This window comes from Bos mutus, chromosome 3 (genome assembly GCF_027580195.1).
Source record: "Bos mutus isolate GX-2022 chromosome 3, NWIPB_WYAK_1.1, whole genome shotgun sequence".
In the NCBI taxonomy this organism is placed as follows: Eukaryota; Metazoa; Chordata; class Mammalia; order Artiodactyla; family Bovidae; genus Bos; species Bos mutus.
Window position 1 is genome coordinate 111,238,652 of NC_091619.1, and position 22,968 is coordinate 111,261,619.

At 51.8% G+C, this 22,968-nt stretch overlaps 1 protein-coding gene across 1 annotated transcript in view; it reads right to left on the reverse strand.

The window, feature by feature from the left end:
• Nucleotides 1–22,968, reverse strand: part of MROH2A (maestro heat like repeat family member 2A) — a 56,134-nt gene that overhangs the window by 22,210 nt on the left and 10,956 nt on the right. Inside the window, exons 8-22 of the mRNA XM_070362546.1 lie at nucleotides 22,575–22,718; nucleotides 21,195–21,287; nucleotides 20,139–20,217; nucleotides 19,887–20,000; nucleotides 15,384–15,460; nucleotides 14,280–14,399; nucleotides 13,895–14,005; nucleotides 11,119–11,263; nucleotides 9,626–9,666; nucleotides 8,939–9,080; nucleotides 8,450–8,502; nucleotides 7,983–8,090; nucleotides 1,704–1,823; nucleotides 1,420–1,542; nucleotides 151–303 (exon numbers count right to left, since the gene is read on the reverse strand). Coding sequence (XP_070218647.1) covers nucleotides 151–303; nucleotides 1,420–1,542; nucleotides 1,704–1,823; nucleotides 7,983–8,090; nucleotides 8,450–8,502; nucleotides 8,939–9,080; nucleotides 9,626–9,666; nucleotides 11,119–11,263; nucleotides 13,895–14,005; nucleotides 14,280–14,399; nucleotides 15,384–15,460; nucleotides 19,887–20,000; nucleotides 20,139–20,217; nucleotides 21,195–21,287; nucleotides 22,575–22,718 — 1,623 coding nt within the window. The remainder of the gene's footprint in view (nucleotides 1–150; nucleotides 304–1,419; nucleotides 1,543–1,703; nucleotides 1,824–7,982; nucleotides 8,091–8,449; nucleotides 8,503–8,938; nucleotides 9,081–9,625; nucleotides 9,667–11,118; nucleotides 11,264–13,894; nucleotides 14,006–14,279; nucleotides 14,400–15,383; nucleotides 15,461–19,886; nucleotides 20,001–20,138; nucleotides 20,218–21,194; nucleotides 21,288–22,574; nucleotides 22,719–22,968) is intronic.

Below are 22,968 nucleotides of genomic sequence, written 5' to 3' on the forward strand. Positions count from 1 at the left end.
TGAGTGACCGACAGGACTCCAGGACTCGAATCTCCTGGGTGGGGCTGGCAGTGCCCAGATAATGATGCAGGGTGGCTCTCCCCCTGCCCCAGCCTGGAGCTCAAGGAGGGCATCGCCAGGGCAGGCGTGTCGGTGGGATCCCGGGGTTACCTGGCAGCTGCTGGAGTAGTGGTGGATGATCTTGGCGGTGATGGGGTTGTCCACGTGGATGAGAAGCATCTGCGGGTGGCAGTACGAGGCCACGCAGCTGTACATCACCATGAGCGCGCCCTTCACCGTCTCCCGCCTCCAGGGATGGTCCTTCTGTGAGGTCAATGAGAAGGGGAAGAAACCACTGTGGCCATTGGGGAGGGGATCTATTCCTTCAGGTGTCTCCTGGGCACCTGAAGTGCTCAGTCATGTATTCAATCATTGGGCACACCTTTATTGACCTCCTGCTATACGCTGTGCCCTGGCTGTAGTGTGGTGAGCAAGTCAGACTTGGCCATGACTGCCCGCCCGGTTGCAGGGGTTTTGTGCAGACACCCCAACCAGAGGCAGCTGTGCGTGCCTTCATGCCTTCACCTACTGAGCACCTGCTCTGGGCCAGGGACTCCTGAGTCACTGGTGATTCACTGGGAACAGAGAGCCTCAGACTAGCTCTTCCAGGAGGAGGTGTTGGAGGCCACCCAACCCACCATGGAAGGAGGGGCAGGGGAGCCCACATTCTCCAGGCTTTGAATAGAAATCCAGGTTTCAGGCACCACTTTGTGGAGAAGCTGGGACACTCCCAATTCTCTCTCTCTAAACTAGCAGATCCCCAGGGCAAGGGTCCAAGGTCAAGGCCAAAACTTGAGGCATCAGTGACTCAGCTGGTGGCCCCCTGGGGGCTCAGCCAGCCCGGGGTACTGTGCCCTGCGGATGGAATGGACAGCCTCCAGAGACCAGCCCTTGGCTGCCTCGGTCCAATTCCCCACTCCACTTTGGTGAAGGAGACACAGAGGGGAGTTTCTTATTGAGATCCAGTAAGATGGCAAGGAGAGCCAACCAGTGCACCCTAAAGGAGATCAGTCCTGAATAGTCATTGGAAGGACTGATGTTGAAGCTGAAACTCCAATACTTTGGCCACCTGATGCGAAGAGCTGACTCATCTGAAAAGACCCTGATGCTGGGAAAGATTGAGGGCAGGAGGAGAAGGGGACGACAGAGGATGAGATGGTTGGATGGCATCACCGACTCAATGGACATGAGTTTGAGTAAACTCTGGGAGTTGGTGATGGACAGGGAGGCCTGGTGTGCAGTGGTTCATGGGTCGCAAAGAACTGGACATGACTGAGCGACTGAACTAAACTGAGCTGAACTGAAGAGCCTTGGTTGGGTGCTGAGAGCACCATTCTAAGAGGCCTCCAGAGAGCTCACAATGGAGCAAGGGTGCCTCACCCGCCAGGCGCCGATCTGCCAGGACTGCTCCGACTCCTGGATCCTCTCTTCAAAGTCATGGAGCACGCCCAGCACCGTCTTCGCCTGGCCCCGGGCACACAGGCCAAAGCACAGGATCACGCCCTGCAGGGAGACCCCGTGGGCAGGCTGAGGGCGGGGGTGCTGGGGAACACCCTGTCCGCTGCCCCCCCACACACGGATAAACACACAGGCACGCACACACACACGGGCACGCACACAGCATGTCCTCCCAAGGCCCGGAGGGGACCCCGGGGCACCCTCACCTCCCGGTCGAAGTCGTTGCTGTAGTCTGTCTTGTACAGCAGCTCCAGCAGCAGCACCTCCACCTTGTCGGCCTCCAGGCCCGTAGCCAGGGTGAAGCCCAAGGCCCGGTACAGAAAGCCCTGGCGAGGCGGAAGGGACAGAGGGAGCCTCAAGCCTCCAACCCGGCCCTCTGGGGTCACTGCCAAGGGCAGGTCCCTACTTGTTCCTCCAGATTTAAAAATATGCCTTTTGTATATTTTTAAAAACAAGTATCCAGGGAGTTGGTGATGGACAGGGGGGCCTGGCGTGCTGCGATTCATGGGGTCGCAAAGAGTCGGACATGACTGAGAGACTAATCTGATCTGATCCAGGCTAATCTGAGAGGTTAGGCTGTAGCAGGGCAGGCATATTAGCAAGAGTGGGGGCCAAGTTTCTCTCCTATATAAACTGAATCAATCTACACTCCCACCAACAAACCTAGGAGCACTTATCCTCCTGCCCTCTCTCTGCCTTAGGATATCATCCACGAGAGGTGGAATGTTTGCACCTTGGTGAGTCATCTTTGCATCTTCTCATCGTCCAACCTTGGAATTCCTGCCTCTATTCTTTCCCCACTGTTGGATTATTTCTCGCATTTTTTGTTTACAAGAATGTTGTGTGTACATTTGGGAAAAAATAACGAGAACGGACATATATTATCTCACTTAATCTGTACAACAACTCTGAAAGGCAAATGCATATTTTGAGACAAGAAAATTAGCAGAAAGTAGTAGAACCGGGGTTTAAAATCAAGCAGTCAAAAAGCCAAAACATAATACAGAAACAATACCATCACAAATTCAAAAAAGACTTCTAAAAAAATGGTCCACATAAAAAAAAAAAAATCTTAAAGGAAAGAATAAAAGCAAGCATAGCCCGAGGCTCACTTCTTAAGTGATCACTCTTGTTGTCCATATTTCCCCAGTGTCTCATTTCTCTTTTGATTTTATTCATACCTATTTCATTTGGTCATGCAGACAATTTTCATTTTCACAGAGTACAGTCTCTTTCTTTTCCTTTGTCTTTCTAAAAGATTCTTTTTATGCATATGAAGGTCTGTTCTATTCCATGGTAAGACTATAAAAATATTCATCAGTATATTCTTCCCGTCACCCCATGGTTGTATTTCATTTCATTCACTTACATCTTTGTTCTGGGAGAATAAATCCTTCTCTAATGAGCTTTTTAAAAAATATGCTCTTAGCTATTATTCTCTTACATTTTTTTCATTAGGGCAAACGTGGAAATAATCTCGTCAAATAAAACTGTCAGATTTCCACAAATTTCCCTTTTGGGAAAATTAGAAGTAAATTGCATTGCAGATTTTTTTTTTTTTTTTTGGCCGCATCACTTGCTGAGCAGGATCTTAGTTCCCTGACGAGGGATCAAACCCTTCCCTGCTGCAGTGGAAGCACGGAGTCCTTACAGTGGACACCAGGGAAGTCCCTGCATTGCAGGTTAACTTGAGAAAAAAGGACACCTGAGCACACTGAGCCTTCCTGTCCAAGAAGCAGAGAGTGTACGTTTGGTCAGGCTTTCTCCCAGCCTCTCTGCCCCTTGTAGTTTGGGGTTCTCCACCTTGGTCCCACGTGTTTCATGCACTCACTGTTTTACTTGCTTACACATTTTACCTTGTGCTGCTGCTTTGAATGGGTCTCTCTTCATTATGCCATATTTTTGTTTTGTTTGTTTATAGGAGAGATGATGGTTTTGCCTGTTACTTTTGGGGTAAGAATGACTCTATCTACCGGAATTACAAATCTGGAGGGTTCAGCAGCCTTGCGCCCCCTACCCCCAGAGGATGTCTGTCTGAGTGATGAAGAGTCTGGGAGAGTCCTGATGAAATTCCTTAAGGCACTGTATCCAGTCGTGACTTTTTAAGCTATCTGAGCCAATGAAACCGTATTTATTTGTTTACTTTCCTTTAAGCTAGGTGAGTTATTGTAATAAGGTTGAATTATATGCATTGGCGTATTAAATACTATATACAAGTTTCTTTCAAATGGGCATCTGGCCCTGAAGTGACATCTGATAAGATCTTGTACCCACAAATCTATACCATTTAGCTACAGAAGATAGACATTGCTGTGTATATTTTACATCTGCTATTATGAAGGGTGCATATTTGAACAAATGAAAACTTTAGTTGACTTCTCCAAAAAGTCTTTTTAAACATCTTTCAGTTCAGTTCAGTTCAGTTCAGTTGCTCAGTCGTGTCCGACTCTTTGAGACCCCATGAATCGCAGCACGCCAGGCCTCCCTGTCCATCACCAACTCCCAGAGTTCACTCAGACTCACATCCATTGAGTCGGTGATGCCATCCAGCCATCTCATCCTCTGTCATCCCCTTCTCCTCCTTCCCCCAATCCCTCCCATCATCAGAGTCTTCCCAATGAATCCACTCTTCGCATGAGGTGGCCAAAGTACTGGAGTTGCAGCTTTAGCATCATTCCTTCCAAAGAAATCCCAGGGCTGATCTCCTTTAGAATGGACTGGTTGGATCTCCTTGCAGTCCAAGGGACTCTGATGACTCTTTTCCAACATCGCAGTTCAAAAGCATCAATTCTTCAGCACTCAGCTTTCTTCACAGTCCAACTCTCACATCCATACATGACCACTGGAAAAACCATAGCTTGTACACATTGCCAATCACCCCACATTCCCCTCATCCATGACAACCACCGGTCTAATTTTCTGTCTCATTAGATTTGCCTGCTCTGGATATTTCAAATAAGTAAAACCATATCATTCATGGGCCTTTGCATCTGGCTCCTTCACTTAGTGTAATGCTTTCAAGGATCATCCTTTCTGTAGCAGATGTAAGCACTTCACTCCTTTTCATGGCTGAATAATACTCTGTTGTATGGATAGAGCACATTTTGTTTACTCATCATCGACTGATGAACACTTGAGTTTTTTCCACTTTTTGGCTATCTGAATGATGTTTCTCTGAATATTTACATACAAGCTTTTGTGTGGACATATGTTTTCATTTCTTCTTGGCATATATAATTAAGAGCATAATTGCCAGGTCATAGGTAGCTCCAGATTTAACATTTCAAGGAAATGGCAATCTGTTTTTCAAAAACACTGTACCATTTTGTATTTATACCAGCAATATGTCAGTCCCAATTTTTCCATACTCTTGTCAATATTTGTTATTATCTGTGTTTTTGATTACAGCCATCCTTGTGAATGTGGAGTAAAGTCTTGCGGTTTTGATTTCATTTCCTTAGACATCCTGGAATGTGAAGTCAAGTGGGCCTTAGAAAGCATCACTACGAACATAGCTAGTGGAGGTGATGGAATTCCACTTGAGCTATTCCAAATCCTGAAAGATGATGCTCTTAAAGTGCTGGACTCAATATGCCAGCAAATTTGGAAAACTCAGCAGTGGCCACAGGACTGGAAAAGGTCAGTTTTCATTCCAATCCCAAAGAAAGGCAATGCCAAAGAAAGCTCAAACTACCGCACAATTGCACTCATCTCACATGCTAGTAAAGTGATGCTCAAAATTCTCCAAGCCAGGCTTCAGCAATATGTGAACCGTGAACTTCCTGATGTTCAAGCTGGTTTTAGAAAAGGCAGAGGAACCAGAGATCAAATTGCCAATATCCACTGGATCATGGGAAAAGCAAGAGAGTTCCAGAAAAACATCTATTTCTGCTTTATTGACTACACCAAAGCCTTTGACTGTGTGGATCACAATAAACTGTGGAAAATTCTGAAAGAGATGGGAATCCCAGACCACCTGACCTGCCTCTTGAGAAATCTATACGCAGGTCAGGAAGCAACAGTTAGAAGTGGACATGGAACAACAGACTGGTTCCAAATAGGAAAAGGAGTACATCAAGGCTGTATATTGTCACCCTGCTTATTTAACTTCTATGCAGAGTGCATCATGAGAAACGCTGGGCTGGAAGAAGAACAAGCTGGAATCAAGATTGCCGGGAGAAATATCAATAACTTCAGATATGCAGATGATACCACCCTTATGGCAGACAGTGAAGAGGAACTAAAAAGCCTCTTGATGAAAGTGAAAGAGGAGAGTGAAAAAGTTGGCTTAAAGCTCAACATTCAGAAAATGAAGATCATGGCATCTGGTCCCATCACTTCATGGGAAATAGATGGGGAAACAGTGGAAACAGTGTCAGACTTCATTTTTTTGGGCTCCAAAATCACTGCAGATGGTGAGTGCAGCCATGAAATTAAAAGACGCTTACTCCTTGGGAGGAAAGTTATGACCAACCTAGATAGCATATTAAAAAGCAGAGACATTCCTTTGCCAACAAAGGTCCATCTTGTCAAGGCTATGGTTTTTCCAGTTGTCATGTATGGATGTGAGAGTTGGACTGTGAAGAAAGCTGAGTGCCGAAGAATTGATGCTGTTGAACTGTGGTGTTGGAGAAGACTCTTGAGAGTCCCTTGGACTGCAAGGAGATCCAACCAGTCCATTGTGAAGGAGATCAGCCCTGGGTGTTCTTTGGAAGGAATGATGCTAAAGCTGAAACTGCAGTACTTTGGCCACCTCATGCGAAGAGTTGACTCATTGGAAAAGACTCTGATGCTGGGAGGGATTGGGGGCAGGAGGAGAAGGGGACGACAGAGGATGAGATGGCTGGATGGCATCACGGACTCGATGGATGTAAGTCTGAGTGAACTCTGGGAGTTGGTGATGGACAGGGAGGCCTGGCGTGCTCGATTCATGGGGTCGAAAAGAGTTGGACACGACTGAGCGACTGAACTGAACTGAACTGAATGGAAATGATCTTGAAAAATTTCTCATGTGATTACTTGCCATTTATATATCTTTCCTTCACCCATTTTTAAATTGGCTTATTTGTCATTGTATTATTGAGTTATAAGAGTTATTTATATATTCTAGACACAAGTCCCTTCTCAGGGTCTAGACTTACAAGTATTTTCTCTCAGTCGGTGGGTTGATTTTTCACTTTCTTGACGGTACCATTTTCAGCACAAAACTTCTTAGCTTTGATGATGTCCAGTTTGTCTATTTTTCCTTTCATCACTTGTGCTTTGGGGTGTTATTTCTCAGAAGACTTTGCTCAAGCCCAGATCATGAAGATTTATGTTTCATTCTAAGAATTTCATGTTTTAAATTTATATTTACATATATGGTCCATTTTGAGTTAATTTTTGTGTATGGTATGAGGAAGGGGCCCAGCTTCATTCTTTTATGAATGCAGCTTTTCTTTTATGAAGTAGCTATGCAGTCTTCCCAGCATCATTTGTTGCAAGGACTACTCCTTCCCCACTGAATTGTCTTGGCACTCTTGTTGAAAATCAATTGACAGTGAATGTGAGGTCTGTTTCCAGACCCTCGATTCGATTCCATCAACCTGTTACCTGTCCTGATGCCAGGATCGCCCTGTCTTGTTTACTGTAATTCTGCAAGAAGTCTTGAAATTGCAAAATCCGAGTCTTCCAACTTTGTTCGTTTTTAAATCATAACGGTGTTGGCTATTCTGTGCCCCTTATATTTTGACAGGAATTTTAGGATCACCTTGTCAGTCTCTGGGGGTGGGGGCGGGAAGCCAGCTGGGATTATAGTGGGGGTCGTGTTGAATCTATAGATAAATTGGCAAGTGTCACCATCTTAAATATATTGTCCTCCAATCTGTGAACATGAAATGCTTTCCACTGGTGAAGACCTTCTCTGATTGTCAGCAATGTTTATAGTTTTGTAAAGACCCCTTAACAATGAAATACACACATGCGGTGGTCATGAGCCAACAGCTGGATGAGACAGGGAGGACAAACTGGTGTGTGGGGAGGGGTGGGGGTGGGTGTGCAGCAGGTCTGAGAGAAGGTGTTCTGCTCTTCCCCCCCGTCTGCCAAAGGTGGAGGCCCACCACCAGGCCCCAGCTCTGTCCCCCTGCAGCCTTGTCCTCCCCTTTGGCATCCTGTGGTTCGGCGTCACCTTCATCCTTTGCACTATTTACCAAAACACGTTCAGACATCTCATTCCTTGCCATGGACTCTGCAGGGGCGACGCTGCAGGTGGGGGGCGAGGTGAGAGGAATGGGGAAGCGGGTGACTGGAGGGGAAATGCCCCCCAGCTCCAACAAAGCAGATTCTTGAGGGAAAAACAAGACAGAGCAAAGCACTACAGGCCTCGGGCCCAGAGCAGCCAGCCGTCTCCCCTCCCCGGGTGCTGTGGACAGCCGCAGGCGTACTGGTCTCACGTGCTGTCCCGGAGTCCCCTCCCTGTCTGAACAGCCCTGCCTCTGGGAACCAACCTTCTCCAGGGAGGGGCTGTCGAAGCTCTCGATCTGGTTGTTCAGCTCTTTGCTCAGACGCAGGCTCCAGTTGGAACCCCGAGTCTTCTTGAGCGAGTTTCTCAGAAACTGGGGGTGGGGGAAGAAGGCACAGGTGCGCAGTGCTCCAGAGGGCGGTGTGACCTTGAGCAGTGACTTTCCCTCCCTAGCGCCTTCCCTGGTCTCTAGATGGCTTCACCCTTTCAGCCCCGACCCAGCGCTAGTGCTGTGTGGGCTTGGGGGCTGCCGGGAGGGGGTCCCCTGGGCCGCCTCTGGGGCTCTTGGTTTCCAGGGTGGGGTCTCCTGCTGTAGCTGCTTGTGCTCTCCAAGTCTTCTGGCAAGAGGGGAACGTGTTCCCTAGGGGCTCCTAAACTCCCCACACGCCAAACCCACCGAGAGCTGCCCCCACCGCCCCCCACCCCGGCCTCAGGCGGTGGGATTGCCTCTACCTGAATCAGCTTGTCCTCCCACGTCTTCTGGTTCCATGTAAACTCGGTGTGTTCTGCAGAGAGAAGGCCACCCGTGCTCCTCGCTCCCGCTGCTCCTTCATGCCGCCTCCTAAATGCAGCAGCTGGGGTCCTCCGTGAACACACCGCACTTCCCTCCCCACCCTCCCAAGGACCTGGAGCCTGGGCGCCTTGGCTCAGGCCACGTGACTTGTACACGGCATGTACACTGCTTGGGGGTGGCTCACACACCCCGCTCCTTTGCTCAGACCAGGTGGTTAGTACACTGCATGTACACTATGGGTGTGTGTGAAGACATCACACGCGCATCTGAGCTCCTTTGCTCAGGCCACAGGACTAGCACCCAGTGGGTACCCTGAAGGCAGGGGAGTGACCCACACAAGCACCGCAGGCTCCTTTGCTCAGGCCACATGACTATACCCGGTATGTACACTTAGCAGGTAGCTTGCACAGGCACCCTGGACATCTCACCTTCCAGGTACTTGACCAGCAGCGGGATCTCCAGCTCCCACATGTCGGCCATGGAGGGGGCAATGCTCTGGCTCAGGGTCTTCAGAAGGTTGAGCATGGCGATCCCACGGCCCTCCCCCTTGTAGGGGGATGACATCAGTACCTGGGGAACACCGAGACTCCAGCGGGGCCTCTCCTGGGCTGGGCAGCCCCAGGCCTCGTGCACCCCAACCTGGGGTCTCGCTGTCAGAGCCCTTAAAGGGAGAGTTGGACAGGATGGGGCCTTTCAAGCAGAGCTCCGAGGATTCCCAGGATCAGAGCATCCCTGCAGAGGATGCTGAAGGGAGGAAAGGAGACGCGAGAATTCAGGCTCCCTCCCCACCCAGGGTTCCATGGACCTCGGAGCAGGGTCAACACAAGGAGGAAGATGCATGGGTGCAGGGCAGAGCTGACCCCCAGGGAAGGGCAGGCTGCTGACAGTGTCCTGCGGATGCTTGGGGCCATTCAAAGGGCCAGCAGAGAAATCTGGGCGCCTGCTGCCCTTGCCGCACCTCCCCAGAGGGACGACGGGAGCCTGGAAAGCTCTGTCCTGCCAAGCATCCAGCTCCAAGCTCCCCCTGGAGGCCCTGGGGATTAGGAGCTCATGGGAGGGGCACCGCAGGACACAGCGGGGGCCAGGCCAGTGCACGGCCCCCGTGAGCCACTCACCAGGAGACGGGCCAGCAGCTTCTGTGGCGCGGGCAGGTCCACTGGGGAGAGAAAGATACAGGATACTGAGGCTGCCCCGCTCCTGTGCCCCGGGGGAGCTTCTCCCCGCACGCCCCAACAGCATCCCAGCGCCCCCCAGAATGCAGGAGGGGTCAAGACAGGGGCTTTCCCACAAAGAACATCATTACAACTGGCCATCCTGGGAAGGAGGAGCCTGGTGCTACAGGCTGGGGCTGAGAAGATGCTCTTTTTTTTTTTTTTTTCAATTTATTTATTTATTTCAATTGGAGGCTAATTACTTTACAATATTGTGGTGGGTTTTGCCATACATTGACATGAATCAGCAATGGGTGGACATGTGTCCCCATCCTGACCCTCCCTCCCACCTCCCTCCCCATCCCATCCCTCAGGGTCATCCCAATGCACTGTCCCTGAGCACCCTGTCTCATGCATGGAACCTGGACTGGCGATCTGTTTTACGTATGCTAATATACATGTTTCAATGCTATTCTCTCAAATCATCCCACCCTCACCTTCTCCCACAGAGTCCAAAAGTCTGTTCTTTACATCTGTGTCTCTTTTGCTGTCTCACATATAGGGTCTTCGTTACCATCTTTCTAAATTCCTTATATATGCATTAATATACTGTGCTCTTTTCAGGACGTGCCCACTTGGGAGTGCACACCAGGCCAGTGTGAGAGTGTTTCTCTCCTACTGTGAGTCTCTGCCTTGTTGAGCAAACAGTAACTAGACACCCGCCCACTCCCCTCCCCTCCCTCTGCAGGCTTTGGGAGGCTGTGAGCCCAGGAGTAGCAGGAACTCATAGCATTTGGACCAGCGGGCGAGGGAGGGGCAGGCCTGCTAAGAAGCTGCAGGGAGGGGCAGCACCCAGGAGGGAGCCAGCCCCAGACTCAGGGTTGGGGCAGGAGGTAGACCAGGGGATGGTCTAGCCGGATGCCCAGAGCTGGCTCTGCCCTTCACCATCACTGGGTCCTGTGAGGCTCGCAGTCACCTCCTGTCACCAGCCACATCCATCCTCAAAGCCCCAGGACCATGACAGCAGCCCCCTTGGACGGCAGGGTCCCCTGTAAGTAGGTCGGTGTTGTCCCTTTCTTGAGGGTCTGGTGCTAACAAGTGCATCATCAGGGGCGAGTGGGAGGGCCTGGTGGGGGTGGTTCCAGAGGACTCGGATGGGATATACAGTCCTTCCAGAGGGCTCCTGGGGGTCAAAGAGCTCACACCTGGGGGAAGCCTGAGCCAGGACCCCTGCCCTGAGGTCTGGGCGAGGGTTGTGGGGAGGTGGGGACGAGAGGAATGGGCTGCCAGAGGAAGAGTGTACGATTTTAACCTCCTCAGATTTCAGCAAGGGCAGCCTCTTTGGGAAGGCCTGGCTCTCTGGGCTCCAGGGTGCTTCCTGGAGAAGGGGGAACAGTCCGAGTCACGAGGCGGCCCACCTGCCCAGTCCCTCCAGCTGGCACAGGGGGGCTGCCCACCGTGCCTGCTCTTGCTTGCGTTGGCCTCCTCGTCCTTGGCGTGCAGCTGGCGTTCGGCCAGGTTGGTGAGGCTGACGCAGATGGGGGTCAAGGCCTCCGTGTAGTCCGTCTCCATGATGTAGCACAGGAGCCTCACCCAAAATTCCTGGGGGCGGGCAGGAAGGGGGTGCTGGGATCAGCCTGCGACGCTGTGCCCACTGGCCTCCTCCACCCCGCATCCAGCACATCCTCTCTGACCAGCCCTCCCTCTAACCCCCGATCCCCTAGAGAGGCACACTGGGTGTACAACCTTGCCAATTGTGATGATCAGTTTCTATGTGTCAACTTGGCGAGTGAACGCACACAGTTATTCAATCAGGCACTAATCTAGGTGTGGCAATGAAGGTATTTTGATGCAATCGGATGAAAGTCCATAATCTATATAGGAGGTTACTCTGGATAATATGAGTGGACTTCATCAAATCAGTTGAGGGTAAAAAACAGGTTTCCCTGAGGAAGAAGAGAGCTTGCCTCAAGGTTGCAGCCTCAGCTACTGCATGAGTCTTCAGCCTGCCGGCCTACCCCCTAAATTTCAGACTTGCCAGCCTTCACAGCTGTACGATATATATGTTGTTGTTCAGTCGCTCAGTCATGTCTGACTCTTTGAGACCCCATGGACTGCAGTACGGCAGGCCTCCCTGTCCTTCACCATCTCCTGGAGTTTGCTCAAACTCATGTCCAGAGAGTCGGTGATGCCATCCAACCATCTCATCCTCTGTTGTCTCCTTCTCCTCCTGCCTTCAATCTTTCCCAGCACCAGGGTCTTTTCCAATGAGTTGGCTCTTCCCATCAGGTGGCCAAAGTACTGGAGCTTCAACTTCACCATCATTCCTTCCAATGAATATTCAGAGTTGATTTCCTTTTGCATTGACTGTTTTGACCTTCTTGCTGTCCAAGGGACTCTCCAGAGTCTTCTCCAACACCACAATTCTAAAGCATCAGTTCTTTGGCACTCCCTCTTTTTTATGGTCCAACTGTCTCATTTGTACATGACTCCTGGAAAAACCATAGCTTTGACTATACAGATCTTTGTCTGCAAAGTAATGTCTCAGCTTTTTAATATGCTGTCTAGGTCTGTCATAGCTTTTCTTCCAAGGAGCAAGAATCTTTTAATTTCATGGCTGCAGTCACCATCTGTAGTGATTTTGGAGCCCAAGAAAATAAAATCTGTCACTGTGTCCATTGTTTCCCCATCTACTTGCTGTGAAGTGATGGGACCGGATGCCATGATCTTCATTTTCTAAATGTTCAGTTTTAAGGCAGCCTTTTCACTTTCTTCTTGCAGCTTCATCAAGAGGCTCTTTAGTTCCTCTTTGCTTTCTGCCATACGGGTGGTGTCATCTGCATATCTGAATTTATTGATATTTTTGAGATACACACACACACACATATCTCCTACTAGTTCTATTTCTCTACAGATTCTTAGAGCCGTGACTCTAGCCTTCCAGCTTCACTCTGCCATCTCCCATCTCACCAGATGATCACTGAACACCCCCAGTGACCCTGATTCCCTTTAGCCCCACTCCCACCCCTAGGAGTTTGGGGTGAGCTCCTGTGCTACTAACAAGTGAAGTTGCTTGATGTGTTCTAGCGATCAGGACTAGAATCCCTGGCTACTGGGCTCCCCCAGGGATGCAGCATAATGAACAGGAAAGAGCATTTTTATCCTGGCTCCACTCTTTACCAGCTTAGACTCCTTGAGCAAATTAATGAGTCCCTCTGAGCCTCAGTTTCCTCATTTATAAAAGCTAGGTAATAATAACAACAGACCTTACCTTACAGGGTGGTTGGGATAATTAAATAAGACTCTAGATGTTACACATCTAGTACAGTACCTGCCACGTGTGATCAATGAATTGTAACCATTATTATTACTATAACTATTATTTCTGTAATTAAGAGAAGCTGCCACTGGATGGGGAGCATCTGGCCCATGGCCTCAATTAACAGACAATGATTCCCTCCATATGCAGTGATGATAAACTTTTCCTATCTTATTTCTATGTCACATTGTAATGCAATTAAAAATTGACACATATTTTCCCCCTAAAGCCTGTGAACAACTTGGGGGTCATACTGAGCCTTCCTGTGTATGCCCTGATGACTTACACATAGTTGGAACTCATGAATGTTTGTGAAATATAATCCTTAGAATCATTTATTTGCACACTCACACATATACACACTTCCATGCATATGCATTTGCTTCCCAAGTGGCCCTCGTGGTGAAGAATCTGCCTGCCAATGCAGAAGACATAGGTTTGATCTTTGGGTCAGAAAGATCTTCTGGAGTAGGAAATGGCACCCCACTCCAGTATTCTTGCCTGGGAAATTCTATGGGCAGAGGAGCCCGGTGGGCTACAATCCATGGGGCCACAATCAATCAGACATAACTGAGCGACTGAATACACGCACACATGTGCACACACATGCACACGCCTGGAGTGAGGGGCTGGAAGGTGACGGATGCATTTCCAGCAATAAGTCAAGTGACATGTGTTAGGCCTGCTATGTGCCAAGCACTGCCCTGGTGAAGGTAATAAGGGCCCAAGGAAGTGAATCTTGAAAAATAAGCTCAGGTAATTGGAAGATCTGGGGCTCCCCATCCTCTCAAGTAGTGGGAATGGGAGAAGCGACAGTGCAGAATTCTGGACCTGTGCTATCGTCCCCTCACAGCCTAGCACCGCACAGACCTGAGCCATCAGCCCCAGTGTGCCAGCCCAGTGTGCCAGCTCACATTGGTCATCCCACTGACAGAAGACGTTATGATCCTCACGGTGTCCATGGTGACCTTGTGGACCATCTTCTCCTCCAGGTCCCTCTGGTAAAAGTTGTCCCTGCGGTTGGTCTGGAAGACAGAACCAAGGAGTGCCTGCTTGTGGGCCGGCAGGGGCTTGCCATGGTCTCAGCTGTGGTTTCCTCTCCTGCAAGAGGCTTGACTCCCAGACACTGAGTCTCCCAGATGCCCAGAGCTGTGCACATGTTTCACTATTTTCTAGACCCCTGGCAGCTTGCTGTGTGTGTCTGTGCGCATGTACATGCGTGCAGGTTCCTCGAGCAGTGCTCTTTCCTCAATGCAGTGGAAACCATTTCCAAAGCCCAGCTGCTCCACCGTCACTCACCAGTTTGTAGGTGGACAAGGTCAGCTGCACAGACACGTACTTCAGGCCCCAACCTTTGATCCTGTCCTGGAAGCCGGACAGGGCCAGCTGCCCAATGATACGGAGAATGGCCATCCTCACCTGAGAGGACAGAGCACAGACGTGCTTGGCGCTAGAGGTTCCGCCTCCTGCACCCAACCCCGTGACATGAGACAGCTAGGATCTGAGGGTGCGGTGGTCTGGAAGGGGTTTCCGGGGCTACCTGGCTGCTGCCCACTCTGTCCACCACCTCATCCAGGTGACTCCGCCTGCCTCATCCAGGGGACCCCGCTCAGCAGCAACCCTACCCAGGAGCCTCATCTAAGCCCCTGAGACATGAGCACAGTGCTTTCTCTGTAGAGTTGCTCCATCCTCAGGAAGCCCTAGTGAGAACCACCTGATTCTTCTCCTGGGCTCCCCAGGGCTCATACATGGGGATGACACAGAACAAGCCTATTCCCTCTACTCCTGCCATCCTCTAGGTATTGAAGATGGCTCTGCCTCAGGCTCTAGACCGAGTGCCCCTGTTCCCTCCCTGGTTTGTGCAAACCCTCACTGTCCTGAACTGCACCCCCAGGACATGAGGGGTCAGCCGCAGGGGCCATGTCCAGAAGCCAAGCTATTCTCCAGGGGGCCAAGGCTGCAGTGGCCAAGATGGTGGGTTTTTTTTTTTAACCTTTATTTGCAGAGTTGCTTTTCTCAAATGTGGTAATGACCTTACAAAACACCTAGCTAGCCAAGCAGCTTGGGCTGACGTTGGGTGTGTTTGGCCTCTCCTCTGCCCAGGGTGGTGTCGGAGCCCCTTTACAGGAAAACTCCAGGTTCTTGATGACAGGGAGGGTCTTGGAGGGAGGGCCACAGCTTCGAGGAGACTTTCTTCTCTAGCCCCACTCAGGACTGGCTGGGAAGGTAGGTTTTCGATCAAAGGGCCTTCCTTGAGAAGGCAGCCCCACTTCCACACACAGAGCTGGAGGGGAGGGGTGGGCAAGCAGGCTGCAGCTGATGAAGAAGGCGCCCTGACTTCCCTCCACTTGCCCCGCAGAGGCCCAGCACACACCCCCTTTCTGGGTCCCTCCACCCTGTTACCTTGGACCGGGTGTCAGAGAGTGTGTTCTTGACCACCCGGACGGCCAGGTAGATGGTTCTGATGTTCATTTTGGGCTCTGAAAGAGAGAAACCCATCTGGAGGTCCACTGGCCTCAGGGCTGGGCTCTGAGGAGATACCCAGAAGTGGTGAGGCCTCACCTGCCACCTTCCATGGGAAACAGGGGTCCGGGGACTCGTCCATGCCATGCCTCCTGAGAGCCTCTGACCCCCTACAAGCTCAGGGCCGCTACCCTCAGAAGCCACCCGGTGCTCTCAGTGCCCGCCCTGCAGCCCAGGGGCCGTCGTCTTCATGCCTCACTCCCTTGGCCTTTGCATCGTGTGGGTTTCTTTGGAAACTAGTGGACTCTCCTTGAGGGCAGGGTCTCCTCCTAAGAGCTTGGTGGTTCCCTTAGTGGGACACACAGGGCCAGACACACAGTGGACACACGGAGACCATGGCGCCCAGCTGCGGAGGCCGGGGCTCTGGGGCCAGGCTGCTACGCTCAGTCTCTGGCCCCACCGCATCCCAGCTGTGTGACCTCGGGGACTTACTCAGCCCCTCTGAGCCTCAGCTTCCTTCCCTATAAAAGGTAGACCCTGAGAGCACGTCCCTCACCAAATCTCTGTGAGCAGTGACACAAGTTAAAACACACAGGGCCTGGTGTGCAAGAGTGCTCTGTGTGTGCTGGAGGGAAGGCTGATGGGGAAGATCAGGGAGGTGAGAAAGAGCCTGGAGAAGGCTCTTGAGAGGTTGGCCTGGACAGAAGCACAGTCAGGCACTCAGAGTGTTGTTACACTCAAGTCTAGGTGTTACTAGACATCACTGCAGGAGGAGGAATAAGAGGAAAGGAGGTCAGGGTGGAAGATGGCGGGAATTCAGGCACCAAGGGACGATGTTACACTTAAGAGTTTTTCATCTCTAAAATGGAAACCTTTTTTTCTGATTATAAAAAGTCTGTGTTCACTGAGAAATTAAAATAAAAGACAACCAGTCTTCACAGTTTAGGTGTATCCTTCTAAACTCATTTATGCATAAATGAGCACCTAGATTTCTTTCACATGACCGAGGTCATGGAGGTGGAGGTGATGGAATTCCAGTTGAGCTATTTCAAATCCTGGAAGATGATGCTTTGAAAGTGCTGCACTCAATATGCCAGCAAATTTGGAAAACTCAGCAGTGGCCACAGGACTGGAAAAGGTCAGTCTTCATTTCAATCCCAAAGAAAAGCAATGCCAAAGAATGCTCAAACTACCACACAATTGCACTCATCTCACACGCTAGTAAAGTAATTCTCAAAATTCTCCAAGCCAGGCTTCAGCAATACGTGAACAGTGAACTTTCAGATATTCAAGCTGGTTTTAGAAAAGGCAGAGGAACCAGAGATCAAATTGCCAACATCTGATGGGTCATCGAAAAAGCAAAAGAGTTCCAGAAAAATATCTATTTCTGCTTTATTGACTATGCCAAAGCCTTTGACTGTGTGGATTACAATAAACTGTGGAAAATTCTTCAAGAGATGGGAATACCAGACCATCTGACCTGCCTCTTGAGAAACCTGTATGCAGGTCAGGAAGCAATAGTTATAATTTGACATGGAACAACAGACTGGTTCCAAATAGGAAAAGGAGTAAGTTAATGCTATATATTGTCACCCTGCTTATTTAACTTATATGCAGAGTACATCACGAGAAACACTGGGCTGGAAGAAGCACAAGCTGGAATCAAGATTGTCGGGAGAAATATCAATAACCTCAGATATGCAGATGACACCACCCTTATGGCAGAAAGTGAAGAAGAACTGAAGAGCCTCTTGATGAAAGTGAAAGAGGAGAGTGAAAAAGTTGGCTTAAAGCTCAACATTCAGAAAACAAGATCATGGCATCCGGTCCCAACACTTTATGGGAAATAGATGGGGAAACACTGGAAACAGTGGTTGACTTTATTTTTGGGGGCTCCAAAATCACTGCAGATGGTGATTGCAGCCATGAAATTAAAAGACGCTTACTCCTTGGAAGGGAAGTTATGACCAACCTAGACAGCATATTCAAAAGCAGAGACATTACTTTGTCAACAAAGGTCCGTCTAGTCAAGGCTACGGTTTTTCCAGTGGTCATGTATAGATGTGAGAGTTGGACTGTGAAGAAAGCTGAGCGCCAAAGAATTGATGCTTTTGAACCGTGGTGATGGAGAAGACTCTCGAGAGTCCCTTGGACTGCAAGGAGATCCAACCAGTCCATTCTAAAGGAGATCAGTCCTGGGTGTTCATTGGAAGGACTGATGTTGAAGCTGAAACTTCAATACTTTGGCCACCTGATTCGAAGAGCAGACTCACCTGAAAAGACTCTGATGCTGGGAGGGATTGGGGGCAGAAGAAGGGGATGACAGAGGATGAGATGGTTGGATGGCATCACCGACTCAACGGACATGAGTTTGGGTAACTTCCAGGAGTTGGTCATGGACAAGGAGGCCTGGCATGCTGCAGTTCATGGGGTCACAAAGAGTTGGACATGACTGAGTGACTGAACGGAACTGAACTGAACCGAGGTCATGCTATATATAACTGTCCCACACTGTACTGCTATACTTAATATACAAAGAGCGGCTTTTCCATGAAAAAGATGGTATAATATTCCATATGTGGCTATGCATGCCTGTATGTGAAGTTGCATCAGTCATTTCCAACTCTCTGCGACCCAGTGGACTGTAGCCCTCGAGGCTTATCTGTCCATGGGGATTCTCCAGGCAAGAATAGTGGAGTGGGTTGCCATGCCCTCCTCCAGGAACCTTCCCAGCCCAGGGACTGAACTTGCATCTCTTCCGTCTCCTGCATTGGCAGGCAGGTTCTTTACCACTAGTGCTACCTGGGAAGCCCACATAAGGCTATACTATCACTAAGTCCACAAATTTCTTGTAGAAAAACCTGTAGATTGTTTTTAATGTTTTGCTTCTATGCACAGTGTTATAAGGAACATCTTTATCCAATTGCCTTTGGGCAATTAATTTCTTCAGGCAGCTGATAAAATGTTAGATTTTGAGCCCGTGTTTTGGGCCCTATCCAAGTGAGCATCCAAAATGGTTTATCAGTTTACACCCCTGACAAGGAAGTATCGGTGGCTTGTTTCTTGTATTCTAGACCAGGGACTAGCAAAGTCTAGCCCTAAGTTTAATTCCAGCCCAAAGTCTGTGTTTGTAGACACAGCTTTATTGGAACACAGCCATGCTCTGAAGTTATAACTGCTTCTGCTCTACAATGGCCAATTTGCATAATTGTCACAGACTGTGTGGTCTGCAAAGCTGAAAATATTTTTGCTATCTGCCCTTCTGCAGAAAAATGGGTAGGCCAACTCTAGTCATTATCATCTCTGCCCATCAGATAGGTAAAAAGGAGTCTCACTGTGGCACACCAGTATTGGGGCCTGGAGAATTCCAAGGACTGTGCAGTTCGTGGGGTCACAAAGACTCAGACACGACTGAGCAACTTTCACTTTCACTGTTGCTTAAATTTTCATTTCTGTAAGAGATGGGTTTACTGTCAGGAGAAGGTCTTTCACATACAGTTGCTCAGTTTGTGTACTGCACAAGGATATGCAGCTGAAAGGCTGAACTGAAGCCAACCATGCACTTCTCAGGGCTTTCAAGGTGGTGCTAGTGGAAAAAAACTCGCCTGCCAATGCAGGAGACATTAGAGATGTGGATTTGATCCCTGGGTCAGGAAGATTCCCTGGAGGAGGAAATGGCAACCCACTCCAGTATTCTTGCCTGGAGAATCCCATGGACAGAGGAGCCTGGCGGGCTACAGTCCGTCGCCTGGCAAACAATGGGACAGGACTGAAGCAACTGAGCACAGCGCGTGTGGTTCTCAAATCATGCAAAAACAAATGCTGCCAGCAGAGGGCACCTTATTCAAATTCAAGCGGATGCTCTGAGCCGGTGCTCTTGGGAACCGTGATTCCCTGTGGATAGCAAGGCCAGGTTTAGGGTTTGGGCTTAGGGATTCGGAAGCAGGGTTTCAGACTAAGTTTTGACTCTGGGTCAATGGTGCTTTAGGGCTACATCTATACTGTGTATCTAGGCTTTATCTGCAGCCTTTCATTTAGCTTTGGGAGTTATACTAGGATTGGGGCAAACAGTTTGAAATTCAGGCTCAGGTAGAAGCTGGGGTTCAGGGTTGAAGGAGAGGGACGAGGGTGTGGAGGGTGGGACACAGGCCGGTGTAGGTTCAAGGATAGGAAACATGAAGCTACGGAGAGCCCTGACTCTGTGGCCCACCCAGCAGGGTCTGTAAGAGAGGAAATGATCCAGGGACTTCCCTGGAAGTCCAGTGCTTAAGACTCTGTGCTTCCAACGCAGGGGTTACGGGTTCGATCCCCGGGCAGGGCACTAAGATCCCACATGCCGCCGCAGGGTGCGGCCAAAAGTTTAAGAAAAAAAAAAAAGGCCAGATATGAGTGACACCTGCCACCCTAGCTCCTGCCCCGTCTTCCTGCGGCGTGAGTGCTCACCATCTGCGCTCACCACTGCCCTGATCAGGGCCAGGGTCCCCACGCGGACGGCCTCCTTGCTCATCTCCATCTGGCTGAGGAAGAACTTCATCAGCTCCTTGGGGTAGGAGCGGGCTGCAGGGGGTTGGGGGGAAGGACGTCTTTAGTCGTGCCCCGAGTCAAGAGCAGCAGCGCTACAAGGCAGCCCCGGGACCCGGCGCTCAGAGGGGGCCGGCACTCCCGAGGGCTCCCGGGGGCCCGGGGACGCCTCACCAAGGGCTATGAAGCAGTGCACGATCTCCATCAGGTTCTGGCTGCTGTACTGCTGCTGGGCGGGGGCCCTGGAGCACACCTAGGGCGGGGCGGGCAGGGGATGGAGAGGTAAGCCCCGCAGAGGGGCACACGAGCAGGAGCCCCACCTGTGCCTCGCCCCCGGCAGGAGGCAGGAGGCCTTTGGCATCGGGACGTGGGCCCCACCGCCACCCTGCCACCCGGAGCTCTGGTCGGCACACCACCCGCCCCCAGCACGCCTCCCCTGACCCGCCCCCAGCGCACCTCCCCTGACCCTCCCCCAACCCGCCTCCCCTGACCCGCCCCGAGTCCGCCTCCCCTGACCCGCCCCAGCGCACCTCCCCTGACCCGCCCCCAGCCCGCCTCCCCTGACCCGCCGCCAGCGCGCCTCCCCTGACCCGCCCCAGCGCACCTCCCCTGACCCGCCGCCAGCCCGCCTCCCCTGACCCGCCGCCAGCGCGCCTCCCCTGACCCGCCCCCAGCGCGCCTCCCCTGACCCGCCCCCAGCCCGCCTCCCTGACCCGCCCCAGCCCGCCCCTGACCCGCCCCCAGCCCGCCTCCCCTGACCCGCCCCCAGCCCGCCTCCCCTGACCCGCCCCAGCCCGCCTCCCTGACCCGCCCTGAGTCCGCCTCCCCTGACCCGCCCCAGCGCACCTCCCCTGACCCGCCCCCAGCCCGCCTCCCTGACCCGCCCCCAGCCCGCCTCCCTGACCCGCCGCCAGCGCGCCTCCCTGACCCTCCCCAGCCCGCCTCCCTGACCCGCCCTGAGTCCGCCCCCCTGACCCGCCCCAGCGCACCTCCCTGACCCGCCCCCAGCCCGCCTCCCCTGACCCGCCCTGAGTCCGCCTCCCCTGACCCGCCCCAGCGCACCTCCCCTGACCCGCCCCAGCCCGCCTCCCTGACCCGCCCCCAGTCCGCCTCCCTGACCCGCCCCCAGTCCGCCTCCCTGACCCGCCCCCAGCCCGCCTCCCTGACCGTCCCCAGCCTCCTCTGACCCGCCCCGGAGAAGGCCCCGCCCCGCGCGGCCCTGGGGCTCACCTGGACGTGGAGCTCCGTGAAGATGGTGTGGAGCTGCATCTGCGGGACGGGGCTGTTGGTGATGACGGACATTTCCAGGATCTGCCTCAAGACCTGTCGCGGGCGGGAAACGGTGGCAGGTGACCTTCGACCGACTCAGGTCACTCGCCAGACCTTTGCTCCTTGACTTTCTCCCTCCTCTGAAGGTATCAGTATCCCCTGGGAGTTGGGCAGAGAGGCCACTTCTCAAGCTCCGCCCAGACCCCTGAGTCCGACTCTGTTTCCAGCCGCCTCTGAGGATTGCGGTGGACACTTCAGCTCGGCAGGGCTGCTCTAGGCCACTGAGCGTGGGCGTTCAAGGCCTTCTTTCCCTCTCTTTTCTAGTCACCGGGAGGTGCATTCCAACTTTTAGACAGAAGATCTGCTGGTGGCTCCCCAAATCTGGCACGTTCATTTCTGTTCCCAGCTTTCACGAGGCGAACGGTCTCGCCTCATCTGTGAATGAGTGACCCCCTTCACAATATACACCAGCCCAGGTCACAACTCAGCTCAGAATCTTGCAAAAACTCCATCTCGCACACGTTCAAGGCTGGTAAGAGGTTGAATGGTGTTCCCCCCGAGAATCCATGTCCACCCAGAACCTCAGAATGTGAGGTCACTTGGAAATAGGGTCTTTGCAGACGTAATTAGTTAGGGCTTTCAAGATGAGATCACCCTGACAACCCCTTAGATCCAAGCACCGCTGTCCTTATGAGAAGAGAAGACACAGAGAGAGAGACACAGAGATGGCCATGTGACGACGGAGGAGGACACTGGAGTGATGCAGTGCGTGGGCCACCAGAAGCTGGAAGGGCAAGATTCTCCCCTAGAACCTGCAGGAGTACAGACTGCCAACACCTTGATTTCAGAGTGCCGGCCTCCAGGACCATGACAGAACACATTTCTGTTGTTTTAAGCCACCTGCCTCCTGGTTCTTTGTTACAACAGCCTTAGGAAACCGATATGAAAGTTGTGACCTCACTGTGGGTCCCAGAACCCTTTGAGGTATCATCCTTTCTGCCTGGCTTCCCTGGTGGCTCAGAGAGTAAAGAATCTGCCTGCAACATGAAAGACCTGGCTTTGATTTCTGGTCCGGGAAGATCCCCTTGAGAAGGAACAGGCAACCCACTCCAGTATTCTTGCCTGGGAAGTCCCATGGACAGAGAATCCTGGTGGGATACAGTCCACAGGGTTGCAAAGAGTCAGACGTGACTGAGTGACTAACATACGTGGAACAGCAGCATCTGTTTCTCGGAAATCGGACAAGTGCCAGGTCCCGTGGCTCCATCTCCCACCCGGACGACACCCCATGGGACACTCAGGAGCCCTAAATACCCGGAGCCCCCAGCCCAGGCCCCTCACCTGCGTGATGAAGAGCGCCTCCAGGCTGCCCTGGTACTCCGCCAGCAGCAGGGGGATGTAGTCGTACACCTGCTCCCGCAGGTCATCATTGGGCAGGAGGAGGCTCAGCATGGGCTTCAGGGACTTGATGACCCCCAGCTTCACCTAGCACAGGAGCCGGGTCTCTAGACGCCTCAGCCAGGACCCCCTGTGACATCAGCCCCAGCCTCAAATCAAGGACAGGTGACAGAGGGGACCTTGGAGTAGAGTCCAGGCCTCCCCCAGGCCCCGCAAGTGTGAAGCCTGTCCCCCAAGTCCTAATCTGTCACTCAGGTAGCCTTGGACAGGTATTCAACCTCTCTGTGTCTGCGTTTCCTCATTTGTAAAACAGTCCTGTGGCCCAGAGTTGGTGTGG